At 40.8% G+C, this 15,957-nt stretch overlaps 1 protein-coding gene across 1 annotated transcript in view; it reads right to left on the bottom strand.

Annotated features, from left to right (window-relative positions):
* Positions 1-2,930: 2,930 nt before the first annotated feature.
* The window catches only part of LOC311240102 (uncharacterized protein), a 50,879-nt gene continuing 37,852 nt past the window's right edge, over positions 2,931-15,957 (bottom strand). Inside the window, exon 4 of the mRNA XM_084328629.1 lies at positions 2,931-4,928. Coding sequence (XP_084184755.1) covers positions 4,729-4,928 — 200 coding nt within the window. The 3' untranslated portion in view covers positions 2,931-4,728. The remainder of the gene's footprint in view (positions 4,929-15,957) is intronic.

Here is a 15,957-nt window from a genome sequence, read left to right on the forward strand (position 1 = left end):
AGTGGCGTCGCGTGGGTAAAATAACAGGGGAAGCCAAAAAAAATTATTAAAAAAAAATTATTAAATATTTTTATTAATATTTTTTTTTTTTTTTAAGTCAAGCAGTCACCATGTACACTACAGTATGGCTCGGCGGCCAGTCAAACTTTCTTAACAGATTGCAGAATGGGTACAATACAGTACGGCTCAATACACACAATTGTATAAGGGGATGCAGACCAGAGAAAGACGTTTGTCTTGTTTACATCAGGGTCCCCCATTTTCAATTCATAGTGACATTTATGACATACAAGACATCATGACATCACATATACAGTACTGTTACCCATAGATCCTGACAGAGTATATACATATGATGGGGAGGGGACTGTACATTAGGAGGGGGTGGGTGGGTGGGAGAGAAATATACATATGGCCGGGAGAGAATATGACTGTCTATTAGACAAACGTGACAAGACAAACTTATTTCTCTGGTCTGCATCCCCTTAACAATTGTGTGTATTGAGCCGTACTGTATTGTACCCATTCTGCAATCTGTTAAATAAAGTTTTCATTCATTCATTCATTCACGTGTCTGTTGCGCGGCGCGCCCAGCCATCAGAGCGCTCCTACTGTAAAATGCGGAAGCAGCCATTTCAGCCCGTTTTACTCGTTTATAAAAATGATTTTAAATGTTTATTAGCAACGCCGAGCTTTCAAACCCCGCCGCATGTGTGAAACCCTAATGGAACGCTGGGTACCTTTGACATTTATATCCGATATATTTTGGACCCACCGCTAGCTTTTAAGCAGTGCTTGATGGTGCACATTAACCTGGCTACTACGGAGGAATAAGTGACTGCGTATTCCAGCCCATGGCTTGCATTGCAGTCATGAAAGGGTATACAAGCTTGCCTGATAACGTTAGTTAGTCAGTCAGGCTGCTCAGTGCTTACCTGGTCAATAATGTGGTCCTCCTCTTGCCAGATAGATTTGTTAAATCATAATATCCACAGTGGTGTGCTCTGCTGGTCCTCAGTAAATGTCCCGCCGGCGAAAATAAGTTGCTATTAAAGTGCTAAATGTTAGATACACTAATAGAGGATTCGAACGTGCCCGCTCTGTTAATAACATTTTCAATCAATTCCGCGAGGGGATGATGTTCAGACATGTTTGTAGTAGACTACTAGACTGAGTGACGCCAGACAGTTTTATACTACTAATGGGATGTCACGTTAGGTAGTCAGGTGGAAACGTGAACTTCTGAGTGCCCCGCCTCCAGGGGGGAAAATATGCTGAGTGTTTTCCTCCCAGCTCCGTTTTAAACTTTTAGGGTGTGGCAGTCAGCTCGAATCTGATTGGCTAGGATCGGATTTGGACTCTATAATGCTGGAAGCCTGGAGAAAGAGACCTACCCACTGCCTCTCTCCTATACTAGCTGCAGTGAGCACAGTCTGACAGTGTGTTAGAGGGAGTGAGAAGGAGAAGAGGGAGACATTTAAAAAAAATATATATATATATATATATATAACACAGATGCACAGATGAAAAAGAATGTAAACTATATTAAAAAAAGAATTATATATATATTTTTTTCATATTTAATATTTCATATTTGATATGAATTTATAGGGAGGCATGGCTTCCGTTGGCTTCCATAAGGATTCGCCACTGGCTTAGAGTAGACGACAGAGTACAGCAACTTGCAATGGGCCTGGTCTACAAGATACACTACACCAATAAGATACCCATGTACATGTCGAAATACTTCCCAAAGGTCAGTGAATCCCACAACACCAGAGGGAGTTCTGGGCAGCCGGGAGCAGATAGGGCGTCGGCGAGGTACATCCGTCTTCGTCAGGGACGCGACAGCGTGGGGGATCTGTTGTGCATGTTTTTCCATTGGGTTTCCATTGGGTTTCTCTTTCATGTTGTTTTCCACAACATGAAAGAAAAATGAGCATTCAAAACATTATTGCCAAGGGGTTCACAAAGGGGTTTGTAGAACACATGGCTTTGAGCCTTGAAGCAAGACTCCAAAGCAATACCATTTTAAAATCTGAGCATTTCAATATACCGTGTATATATATATATATATATATATACACACACACACCCTTCTTCTGATAGTATGAAACATTTACATTGCCGTGCAAATTCCCTCATTTTATACTTTGGGAAAAACAGGATGAACTAAAAGCAAATTTTCATTGTATAACAAAACTGTACATATTTGATAAAAACATATTTGGTAAACTAGGCTACATACATCACATACAAAATATAGTTATACATTACAACAAAAGACAAAACTATAACTAAGGCAAGGGGTAGACTACCATAGACCTGTTCGCTGTTTGTTCGAGCCAATCAGCAATACCAACTGAGTCACATGACTAAGTTGCCCACTACCTGCACGAGCTTCTGCGCTAAAAAAGTATGACTGGGAGAAACCATGACATTGCCCTGACTAAAAGTTGTTTCAAACTAAAATGACTGGATGTCATTTAGCCAAATCAGCATGGCTGTGAGTGTGAGTCTTTCACCTTTCCATGAATAGGAAAATCTTGGAAATAATTCAGGATTCCTTCTGGCTTGAACATGTCAGACGTGAATGGTTTTCGTTCAACTATCTCATTGTTTTATGAAAACGTGTGATTATAGCCCTGAATTTGTGCTCGCCAACAAAAAGCCCCAGATCAGAGGCAACACGAGTAACTCACTGATGTGTCACAGTCACCCGACAGAAACTGTCTGGGAGACCAACAGCCATATAATATAATATTAAATATAATAATATATATGAGTGAGTGAGTGAGAGAATTTAAAAGCGGTCTTGTCTGAATCAGAACAAGAAAATGATTAAACTGTTCAGTCTATTGCAATGTTTGATGACCCGGCTGTGTTATTAGAGTCCATTAGTTGTGATTCATGATTTTAGGGACATTTTAAACAGTGGATGGGCGGAGATCTGGGAAATAGCCTACTATACAGCCCATGGGGAAAATTACAGACATGGAAAGATTGACAGCTCATTCTCTCAGAGAAAAAGAGTGTGGTAATGAAAGGGTTAACCATGTGTAGTGTGGTAGTGAAAGGGTTAACCGTCTGTAGTGTGATAGTAAAAGGGTTAAAGAGGCCAACTGTGAGCTACCACTACAAAAGTTCAAAAGGCACAACAAGTAGATTCTCCTAAAAAACTATGTATAGAAAATAATCTCATACAGAAATAATCGCTCTCAATCATCCTTTATGACCCACTAGAGGTGTGTGGAGATATCTGTATCTGCAGAGACCCTTCCTTCTGCCTGGAACTTCTTCTTGTGTTCAGGACGTTTCTGGAATACAGAACAGCTGGCTTGTGATGGAAATCAAGTGCACCATCTCACTATGAGCAGCAATACAAATTACTTGCAAGAGCCCAGAGCGTTATATGCACCTGTATCGTGTTTTTATTTAATACAAATGCATTCATCTGCTTTCGTGGACCACTGGAGTAGGACCCAATATATTGCCTTCAGTTGTACCTTGTGTTTTTATTTACTTTCGTTTTTAAAAGCTTGTCAGTCGTCCGTTTTCACTCGACTCAAGCCGTGGTATTATTCTGTTGCATCCAATTTTTCTGTATCAAGTGGATTATTGCTAATTCATCATACCTACTCTGAAATCAAATCAATGGAAAATATTGGTTTTGCGCAAGATGAGTGAAATCTGTGGTAGAAAGAGATGCCGAGGTGAGAGGTGTTTTCGGTGTGCTGTGCACGTGTGTCGGATTTAGTTCACACACAGGATTAACAAAAAGTAGTCATGAAGTATGTAGTTATTTTGTATAGACAAATGTTTTATTGAATTTACAGAAAACATACTATATTGTGATATACCGTATATCGTTATTGATATATAAAATGTCCCATATTGTGATAGAAGATTTATCGCACAGCCCTATTTCTGACAACATTTTAGGTGATAAATCGGATATGCAATCGCTGGATCTTAATTCGTATTTGATCTGCAACACCTAGTTTGACAGTTTGATCTGGATTTCGTGAGCCGGGCTCGTCACTCCGCTAACTCTGAATGTTGGGTTTACTAAGAACAACAAATGCTAACCTTTGAATGTTGTGTTTACTAGAACAAATGCTAACCTGACTCGTTGTGCCTTGTGCCCAATAACGAACCATTTAGTAATAACGGTAATTGAGTTACTGAATTTAAAAAGTAATGTGTTAAGAGTACTAGTTACTGCCAAAAGTGAATGGTATTACTGTAACGCGTTAGTCCCAACACTGTAACTTACATTATTCTGAGTTTCGGCCATTTAAGTTGTATTGTCATTCAACCTGCAAGTGCTACCATGTGAGGTGACTTGGGGGTCTGTTCACAGCTTTTCCACAACATAGCAGAGAGCAGCCTATTCAAAATACTCACCTCCATTAACTACCATTTGAATGTAAATAATATGATCCTGAACATAGCATAACCCCTTCAGATGGCAATGCTATCTGTTTTGGGGAGCTCTGATAGACAGACCTAGTAGTTCATTCTCAACTAAAGGAAAAATAGGAGAATATTGAAATCATTTTCCAGAACAACTCAGGATTGTCCAGGATATTTTTCCTTTTCCATGACTGGAAAATTGGTCAATTGTTTTCTAGGACACTTGGGAACCCTGATTTATGTTTTTTTCCTGTATGAGTATGCTGGTGTTTCTGTAAATGAGATGAATGACTGAAGCACTTTCCACACTGGTCACAGGGGTAGTTTTTCTCCTGTATGAACACGCTGGTGTCGCTGTGAATGCGATAACCGATTGAAGCACTTTCCACACTCGTCACAGTAATATGGGAGATTCCTCTCTGTAGTAATGTTTGTCCCAAACTGGTCAAACCATTGCCTTGGTTTGTCAATGTTCTTCTGTTTGTTAGTGGAGGGAAGGCCAGGGAAGATATCTGTGTTGGAGAAAAGAGGGAAGAAGAAAAGAGATTTAACTCAAATAACTAAGAGAACATAGAGGTTCAAACATAAACAGGGATGACTAGATATATAAATAAACCCCATTTAGTTCATTTTCACATATCAGTGCCAACATTCATCAAATAAAAGAAATTGAATTAGTAAAATACGTTATCAATACTTAGTCAGACAAGTTAAGTGTGCACAGACTTCGCAGTTTCACTTTCATTTCTAGTAGTAGGGTAGATTTAACTTCACATGAAGGAGAGAAAGAAGGGTCTAGAGGCGACACAAGGATTTGGCAATGTTATGGATTTAAAGCCTGCAGAAACTAAAGCTCGACTGGAGAGGAGCTCAGAGGATCAGTCCAGACCAGCAAAAGTATGTTTGAGCAATGCTTTAAATAACAGCTACATTGATCAGTCAGTTAAAAAATTGACGGAAGGTATTACTGTCCGTTGGTTTATTTTTAAATTAGAACGTTAACTCTGTCCGTCCAACAAATGGATACTAGTAATTAAAAATGTATTAAAACAGACTAGACACACAGGATGTAGCGCTGTAAGCGCTCTACAGATATTGAGTCATTATGTAAAATGTCTGGTGTCACCGGTAATACTGGTGTTGTCATGAGTTTATTAGTCATGTGAAGTTTCCCATTACCGCAGCAACCATCTCATTATTCCGACAAACTCCCACGCAGGCAAATTCAATTCAATAAAAAAAAAGTGTATTAGTCCCGCAAGGGGCAATTTAGAGCATGATACGGCAAACAGCTGCATTTCTACACATTAAAGACTAAACAAGACGAAACAGGGACAAGAGACATACATGACACTTTAAAGCATGACACTGCCAGAATGGGATCCCTACATTGTTGATCTGCCAAGTCCAATAAATAAATTGATATTTATTAAATATAAATAAATTGGTCAGTACAAAAAAAGTGCACTTTCGTCAAACATTTTAAAATCAAGGGGTCAAAGGGTGCATGTTAGTAAACTGACCATTCCTTGTACTGTGGCCATTCACCAGTTGAATGGCCTCTGGAACAAACCCAAACTTTCTTCTGTTTGTTTTACAGGCAGGCTGTCTAAAGTGCTTTCCTGAGGGCAGCAGGTCAAAACTCACATGAAGGACATGTGTGGAGTCATCAATTATATTATGTGCTTTCTTGAGCACTTGAGCACTGTAAAACTGCATTAGGGATCTTTGTGTTCTGCCGATAATTTTTTAGCTAAGGTTGACAACACCTTGCAGTTTGTTCTTGTCTCTTTGACAGAGGGATGTGAACCAACATACAAATGAAAAGGTTAGAATGCTTTCAATAAAAGAAGAATACAATACAAAGTCTTGTATTATGGGTCCATGTGATCTATCTGACTGACTGAGAAGAGATAGAGATAGGATAACACTGTCGTCAGCAAATTTTACAATATGGTGATTTATATATTTGCTAAGACAGTCGTTTGTGTATAAAAACAAAAAGAAGAGAAGAAAGAACACAGGCTTGCGGTGAGCCAGTGGAGATTATAATTTATTTGGAACTTTTTCCATTTATACTTACTGTCTGAGTTCTATATGTAAGAAAACTGATAATCCATCTGATAAGTTGGTGATCCAAGTGAAAGTAATTTATACGTTTTTCTACAAGTATGTGAGGCTGCATTGTATTGAAGGCTGATGAAAAGTCAACAAATAGTAATCTTGCATACGTGTTATTTTTTTCTAAGTGCTCATGTACAGAGTTCAAAATAAATAATTTCAACACCCCTCTCAGGCCTATATGCACATTTCATGGGGTCAAGAGCTGATCTGGTTGCATTCTCCAGACTTTTCATTACTAGTGATGTTAAGGCGATAGGCCACAGGTCGTTGAGGATTTGGAGTCTGCTGATCTTTGGAATTGGAACGATGATAGAATTCTTCCAGAGATCAGGAATAACTGCTGAGTCCAAGCAGAGCTGGAATAGTCTTTGAAACACTTGACTCAGTTGATCAGCACATATTCCATCTGGCCCTTTAGCTTTATTTACCTTAATCTCTTTAAAATATTTACCTACAGACTGTGTGGACACTTCCAGTGGATGTCCAGGTGAGAACTTATTTGCCTCGTCTGGTAGGGAGTTCTGGCTACTATTTCCTATTTGTATATTTTTAGGGGCTGTATTGGTGTTTATCCCGGACGCATGAATGCCTTCTACAACGCTGTTCCAGTTCCGCATTGCCGTTTTGCGCTCTGATTGGCCGAGCGCGCGCATGCGCATGAGCCGTGCCAAGCTCCTCACGCAGGCAGGAATCTAAACTCCCCTTAACACCCTTTCCTGACAGGCAGCGACGCGAGCAAGCCTGATTGCGAAAATGATTAAAATGTATTCGTTTCAATCAGACTATCCTGACCTGCCGCGAGCGACAGCGAACTGAGCAGCGATGTCGTCCACCCCTCAGATATTCGCTCGCTGCGTCTCTAGTTGAGCGATTACGCGGCCGAGTCCCGCCCCTAAACACTTTTTATTGGTCAAGAATCGCAGGCTGCTTTGCCCCCCCCCCACGTGTGCTTCCAGGTAACACACACACACAGACACACTCGGACACGCGCCGCCTCATATCAGGACAGTGTCGCGCGCGATTTCGTCTCTAGTTCGCTCGCTCGCTCCCTGTCAGGAACCGGGTCGTTTATAATTCCGTGCCAAACGTTAGATGATTCATCTAGTGTGGGTGATATGATCATTAGAGCAGTTTGTATCGAACACGGTAAAATAAAACGCTGAAACTCACCGTAGCTTCCTCGTAGCGTTGGGCGATGAGCGTGGAGCAAAAATATTCCTATTATGGGATGTTGAAATATGCGATCCATCTCCAGGTTGTATAATAGTATATACGTCCAAATCATGTTGTTTATCGAGTTATTGGTACGGATTGCTATCCATTGTGTCTAGCTCGAGTCCCGGGACTATTAGCGAGTGATCGGACCGAATTGGAATGAGCACCAGTTTCCGTTTCCGGTTTGGGAGATCCGCCGATGGGCCACCAGATGGCGCTCTTGAACCGTTGGAGAGTTGAGAGGGGATCAACAGTAGATCTCAAGTCTCCGGGGGAGAAATATGATTGCGATCACAGATTTTTGAAATATTGATCTCAATGACGTGTTACGGCGTCATTGGCAGAATGAGCATGGCGGGGAATGACGAGTTTAGGCGTTCTTGGCAGAGAAAGTGTTAAGAGAAACAAAACACTTATTTTTTTTATTTTTTTAACAAATGTTTTTTTATTTTCGCTTTTTTAACACAAAACTAGACAAACAATACATTAATAGTAGAAATCTATGATAAATCACAGGACAATGACCGACATAATAATAACAATAATGACAGTCCAGTAATTAAATAAAAATAAATGTAGATTGAAAGACATAAAAATAATAAATACAATACAATGCATATGCTCTTGCTCGCTCTTCATCACTCTTTCCTTCGCCTTCCCTCCCCCTCCCCCTCAGGACCCCCTTTTGGACTATACATCCACTATTCGGATTAACATCAGGGATTACAAGTTCATATGCTACCCTTTATCTTCTCCACCACATCTAACCAGATTGCTATGCTGGCTTCATTAACACCTCAAATTCGTGCGGTAGATATCTCTAGATAAATCACATCGAGATAGGTAAGAACTAGTGCTGACAGGCGATTAAAAAAAGCAATCTAATTAATTACAGGATTTGTAATGAATTAATCTAATTAATCGCATTTTAATCGCATTACCATTTTATGCCTGATATTCTATATTCTATAATCATATTTCAAATTGCATGTGTCCGGATGGCAGAATTCAGTACTGCATCTACAAAACCTTCTGTTTAATCATCTTCCATCTATTAATTTGCTTAGATTTTTCAGGTCTGGTCAATTTGAGCATGTTATTCACAGTCAAAGATAAAAAAAAAATTGATATTCTCATTTGGTTCATTACAATTTACTCAAAATAAAATGTTCATTCAATCAATGACCGCGCAGATTGATTGATTGAATGAAAATGTTATTAACAGATTGCAGAATGGGTACAATACAGTACGGCTCAATACACACAATTGTTAAGGGGATGCAGACCAGAGAAAGACTTTCGTCTTGTTTACATCAGGGTCCCCCATTTTCAATTCATAATGAATTGTAAGGGTGCAACTTGCACCGTGCAATCCATTCTTTGTGGATCTAGCCCACAGTATTTCTGACACTGGGAATACATTCCCTGAGATTCATAGATGTCCCTAGAATCAGATACCAAGAACATGCAAATGGACCATATTAAAAAAAAATCTGTAAATGTGTATTCTACATTCTTATGGAATGAATGAGCTACAAAAAAAATTATAAAAAAAAATATATATTTTTTTTGTAATCAATTTTGAGTTAATTTTCATAACGCGATAATTTGCTGTGTAATTAATTAATCTAATTAACGCGATTAACTAATTAACTGCCCTAGTAAGAACCCATACCTTCTGGCACATTTTATCCGGTTGAATCCAGCGTGATGCTATCAACTTTTTGGCAGCCGTAAGACCGGACAAAATTAGTCTCTTTACATGTACAGAGGTTGATAACTGAGAAACATCATTCAACAACAATACAGAAGGCAGTACAGGTATGGTCAGAGATAAAAATTCTGATAATTGAGTGGTTACTTCTTCCCAGAATATCTTAACAGGAGGGCATTCCCAATACATATGCATAAATGTACCAATATCACCGTTTAAACACAAGGAGCATTGAGGGTCTTGTCTGAGCCCCATTAGGTGCAAACGTCTAGGAGTCAGGTAAGTCCTATGAATAAAATTAAGATTAATCTGTTGATGATCCGGGTTGCGTGACGACAGCCGAACGTTTGCCCAGACTTCATCCCAATCAAAATCTACTTCCAAGTTTGGGATATCCTTCCTCCAAACTGAGTCTAGGGGAAGGACATCATATGAGGACGTAAGTAAGTGACGATAAAAGTCAGAGACGAAGCCTCTCGATGTCTCCTTTTCATAAAAGAATGTGATATCTGTGGAATCTTTAATGGGACTCCGTGAGCCTTTAAAGCTGCTCTTAATTGTAGATAGAAAATATGAGTGGAGCTGGTGAGGTTAAATTGGTTAGATATATCATGATAGCTGCAGAGTCCCCGGTCGTCGAAGATATCCCCCAATGTATGTATACCCTTCTTTTCCCATTTAGGAAATCTGATAGGTTGTTGTGCAATAAAGAGTAAATTGTTATTAAATAGGGGAGAGTGACTATGCCATTTATGGTGGTTAGTATACTTTTTCTGTGTGTCACACCATATCCGGATAACATGTGTAATAAGAGGGCCAAATTTCAAGTCGCATTGCTTAATTGATAAGTTGTTGTATACTATATCCTGCAGTCTATGTGGTGCCACTATGTTCTCCTCTAATGGACTCCAGGATACAGATGCTTGAGAATCAAACCAGGTGATCAGTGGTCTTAAAGAGAACGCTTTAAAATAATAGTTGAAGTCTGGAAATGCTAAACCCCCGTCGGCTTTATTTCTCTGTGCAGTGGATCTTTTTATTCGTGGAGGTTTGTTGTTCCAAATAAATGTATATGCGGCAGAGTGTAATTTTTGGGGGGGGGGGGGGGGGGGGTAACGGCAACATCGAGCTGAAGAAGTTAATTCTGGGTAAAACATCCATCTTAACTATTGATGCTCGGGCCTGTACTGAGTTTTTTTGTTTTGACCACCTGCCGAAGTCATTTGTGATCCTATCTAGGAATCCGGAATAATTATAGTTCACCGTTTGGCATATAGTAGGGAATATTTCAACGCCAAGACATCTAAAGTGTTCTACCATTGGTATATTTGCTGGGAGGGAGGTAGCCTTCGCAGTCACATTGAGTGGAAGGAAGGCCGATTTTGGCCAGTTTATCTTAAATCCCGATAGATTGCCAAAATCATCTATTACTTTGAGAAGATGAGGTAGGGAGGTGGTAGGGTTTTGCATGAACAATATTACATTGTCCGCATATAAGCTAATATGATGCTGTGTGCCCTTAATTGAGATCGGCTCTATGGACTGGGATTGTATTATGTACTGTGCCAAAGGCTCTAGGGATAGAGCAAATAGTCCTGGACTAAGAGGACAACCCTGTCTGGACGAGCGCGACACAGGGAAGTGTGGGGAGATGAATTTACCTGTTAAAATCATGGCCGATGGATCTGTGTATAGTACTTTGATCATATTAATGAATCCATCTCCTAACCCCATCCTTCCAAGTACTGCCCATAAATAAGACCATTCCAACCTGTCAAAGGCCTTCATCGCATCTAAGGATAATACAGCTGTAGGAGGCGCGGCATCCTTGCTGGATCTATCACATGCAGTAACCGTCTAATATTATCCGTGATCAGGCGGCCTCTTATGAAGCCTGTCTGATCAGGGTGAACTAAAGATGTCATATGTTTTTGAAGTCGGATGGCTAGTACCTTAGCGTACAGCTTGAGATCGGTTCGGAGGAGGCTTAAGGGTCTATAACCGCATTCAGTGGGGTCTTTGTCTTTTATATATATATGAGTGCCATATTGACGTCCCTGGAGACGTTCCCCTCTTTGATTGAGTATAAAATCATATCAAGTAATAGGGGTCCAATTACATCCCAACATGAAAGGTACAGTTCTGGTGGAATGCCATCCCAACCAGGGGCCTTACCACTTTGCAATTCAGATATAGCCTCCCTATGTTCCCCGTGTAATAGGTGCATCTAACCGTTTAGCGTCTTCCTCTGAAAGTTTAGGTAAGTTAATTTGATCAAGAAATTTATCCAGTTTATTATGATCGAAAATCACTTCCGACTTGTACAGGTTGGAGTAAAACGTACTGAAAGTCTTTGATTTTTTTGGGGTCTGTAATAACAAGTCCTTGTTGGTCCTTAATAGCAGGGATATCAGCAAATTGCTCATTGGATCGTATCTTCATAGCTAGTAGATGACTCGGTTTAGAGCCATGAAAGTAATAATGTTGTCTTGTTCTGCGTATTTGAAATTCAGATTGTTGTCTTAAAATGGAGTTAATCTCCTTTTTTAACATTTTAATTTGAGACTCCAGTTGACACGAGTAGTTGCGTTGTAAAGAGGAGAACAACGAAGAGTGAAGCATTTCCAGCTCTACCAATTTGGATTGACGTTTCTTGCGGAGGTTGGAGGCAAAGACAGTAGTGTTTTCCTTGATAAAACCCTTTATCGATATCCATAACATGCTGGGGTCTTGTATCGAACACGCATTAATCTGCAGGAATTAATTTAGTTTATTTTTGAATTGTAGATTGAATTCAATGTTTTTCAATAGTGTCGAGTTAAAACGCCATCTTGGGGCTCGGGAAGTCATTCTACTGAATGAGCCCTTTAGGAGTAAATAGTTGTGATCCGACAGTGCAATGGGTCCCAATTCAACGTCAAAGCTATCAAATAGTCTAGGCCCGGGAATGCAAAAACAATCTATTCTAGAAAATGTCTCGTGTCTTGCTGAGAAAAAGGAGTACTCTCGGGCCGTTGGGTTGAGTGATCGCCACAGATCCTTTACACCTGTATCCTTGGCCAAAGCCTGTAGTGCTTTCGAGGCCTGTTTCTGGTCAGAGGATGTGGTGAGACTAGATTTATCAATCGAGGGATCCCAGATGGCATTAAAATCCGCAACAATTATAAATGAATACCCAGGGAGATCTAACATCGCTCTAGTGAGTGAAGCGTAGAAGTTAGCGTCGTAAAGATTAGGGGCGTAAGCCGCTACCAAAGCGATTTTCCTGTTACAGTAATCTATTTTAGCAATAGTTACTCGGCCATCTGCATCAGACCATACGTCCAACAATTTAATATTCAAACACTGGCTTTTTTATTATTTTTTTAAGCTTTTTATTGTTGAATAAAATAACATGACGATGGAAAAGAAAAGACTGAGAAAATCTGTCTTTTTTAAGTTTGTAAATACAATTATTATTGCTAGCTTGTTTCCTGTATTGCTAGCTTGTGTCCTCTTTTTCTGTACCTTCTTCCTCCCTTACAGCAGCAACCTTCTGGGGGCCATGTTCCTGTAGATGTCAATCACCTCGTTGTGATTGATGGGGATGTCTTTCTCGATAGCAAGGAGGAGGAGATCAGAGAGCCTCTCTTCTGTGCATAGACTTCTGAGTGTTGATTTGACCAGTTTGAGCTTGGAGAAGGACCTCTCCACTGTTGCTGTGGACACTGGAATGGTGGCATATGTTCTTATCATTTCCACCAGTGTTGGAAAGATGTCATGTCCGCTGTTGTCTCTGAGAGTTGTATCCCCTTTACTGCGAGTGTTTTTGGGAAATAAGCGTGGAAAAAACCTGAGCTCTGTTTTCAGCTTCTCCTCTTCTCCTCCATAGAATGCACACAGTGTGTGAACAGCCTCAGCAGAGTCAGGACCCATGGCATCTTTACCTGCCCAGTTGCTGGCCTTCGTCAAACTGTGGAGTGCATTTAGGATCTTGTTCGACTGTGTCTCCCCATCCCACCTAAACCTCCTGTGTAGTTCCTGAGAGAGGACATCAAGGAATGGGTAGAAGAGCTTAACTCTGTAGTAGTCTTCCACTGTTGTGAAGGCGTGACTCTCTGTGGCTGCTGTGGAGCTTTGTTTGTACCTGGCAGGCCCCTTTCTCTGTCTTTGTTGTCCTGGGGGGACTATGGGGATGCTGATTCCAGCAGCTTCTGCCTTCTCTGTGGCACTCTTGTACAGTTTGGCAAACTGTTTTTCTGTCCTCCCGTTAGTCAGGGTATCCACCACTCCAGAAACAACGTGATAAGCCGTCGACAAGTCAATACCTTGATTCTGGAGTGCATTGGAAGCATGTGTGCAGTGACCTGAAAACTGGCGTGGCAATCTCCAGGCAAAGGAAGAACTCGAAGTCAACGGCTTTAATGTACATCTTTGCATCCCCAGCAGAAGTATCTGGAGGCTCTTGGTCGGTGATATCAGTGAGGGCCTTCACCACAGCATCCATCACTTTGTTGAGGGCTTTCAGGGCTCTCTCCCTGCATGCCCAGCGTGTGTCCGAGAGCTTCTGAAGTTGAATCACACGTTCTCCAGGGTGCAGGTCCTCTTGGCATTTTATAAATGCTGTATGTTGTTTTGTGGAGGCAGTGAAGAACACAGAGCTTCTCCACAAGGTTGAAGAAGGTGATAAAGTGCAGGCTTGATTTTGCACTTTCAACGAGCACTAGATTAAGGCAGTGGGCGTGGCAATGAACATACAGAGCCATGGCATTGTGCTGCAGTATTCTACTTTGCAGTCCTTTGTACTGCCCACTCATGTTGGCTGCGCCGTCGTAGCCTTGACCACGCATGCTTTCTATTTCTAGGTCATTGCTCTGTAACAAGTCCAGGACTGTTTTCTCCATCTCCTCACCTGTTGTTCTGGACACGTTACAGACCTGGAGGAAGCGCTCCTTGACATTCATTTCAAACACATAACGAACAACAAAGGATACCTGCTCACAGTGAGACACATCAGTTGTTTCATCTACAAGTATTGAGTAGATGTTTGCCTCCTTCATCTCTTTCCCTATCTCTCTTCTAGTGAATGTGGCCAGGGCCTTTATGAGATCATTTTGTGTCCTGTTTGAGAGTAAAGAAACCCAACTCTTCTTCTTTCCAACTTTCTTCTCTTTGACATGATCTAAATGTAGCTTCAGTACACTGTCGTATTGGCTGAACATTTTCACAAGTTCAAGGAAGTTGCCCTGGTTTGAGCTTTCAGTAGACTCATCATCACCCCTGAGAGCCTTTCCCTGTCATGCAAGATATGAAATGATGTCAATCAATCTGGTCAAAATGTTATTTTGTTTCTCTCGCTCTCTTATCGCTTTGCCTTGAACATCTGACACATCAAAAGCTGCTTGACAAGCACTCTTTTTGTATGTGTTCCATCGCACCATGCTTGTTAGGTGGGCCTCTGAGTTTGCATGCTCTTGTATAGATTCAAGCCCTTTTCTCCAACTGTTTAATCCAGCCACTCTCCAAGCAGACTTGCTGTACTTCTCTCCAAGGAAAAGCCGACAGCTGAAGCAGTACATTGTGTCCTTGTCTGGTGAATACTCTAACCAGGGCCTGGTAGTATACCAATTTCTTTGAAATGAACGTCCATCTCTGTTTTGGGGACATCTAAGTACAGGTTGACTTGGTCCTCTATCAACACACATTTTTACATAACTGGCATTACATTTGAGATCAAAAGCTTGTTGGTGGGCAGGATCTGTAGGATACTTTAAGAGTGCAATTTTCGATAGGACCTCTTCTTCTACATTACTTGTAGGCAGGGCACAAAATTAACTTTTTGACTCACCGGCCAGTGGCGGGTAGATGAGAAAAATCTAGCAGGGCTCGGGAAGTCATTCTACTGAATGAGCCCTTTAGGAGTAAATAGTTGTGATCCGACAGTGCAATGGGTCCCAATTCAACGTCAAAGCTATCAAATAGTCTAGGCCCGGGAATGCAAAAACAATCTATTCTAGAAAATGTCTCGTGTCTTGCTGAGAAAAAGGAGTACTCTCGGGCCGTTGGGTTGAGTGATCGCCACAGATCCTTTACACCTGTATCCTTGGCCAAAGCCTGTAGTGCTTTCGAGGCCTGTTTCTGGTCAGAGGATGTGGTGAGACTAGATTTATCAATCGAGGGATCCCAGATGGCATTAAAATCCGCAACAATTATAAATGAATACCCAGGGAGATCTAACATCGCTCTAGTGAGTGAAGCGTAGAAGTTAGCGTCGTAAAGATTAGGGGCGTAAGCCGCTACCAAAGCGATTTTCCTGTTACAGTAATCTATTTTAGCAATAGTTACTCGGCCATCTGCATCAGACCATACGTCCAACAATTTAATATTCAAACACTGGCTTTTTTATTATTTTTTTAAGCTTTTTATTGTTGAATAAAATAACATGACGATGGAAAAGAAAAGACTGAGAAAATCTGTCTTTTTTAAGTTTGTAAATACAATTATTATTG

Source organism: Notolepis coatsorum (assembly GCF_963971535.1).
Source record: "Notolepis coatsorum genome assembly, chromosome: 1".
Taxonomy (NCBI): Eukaryota; Metazoa; Chordata; class Actinopteri; order Aulopiformes; family Paralepididae; genus Notolepis; species Notolepis coatsorum.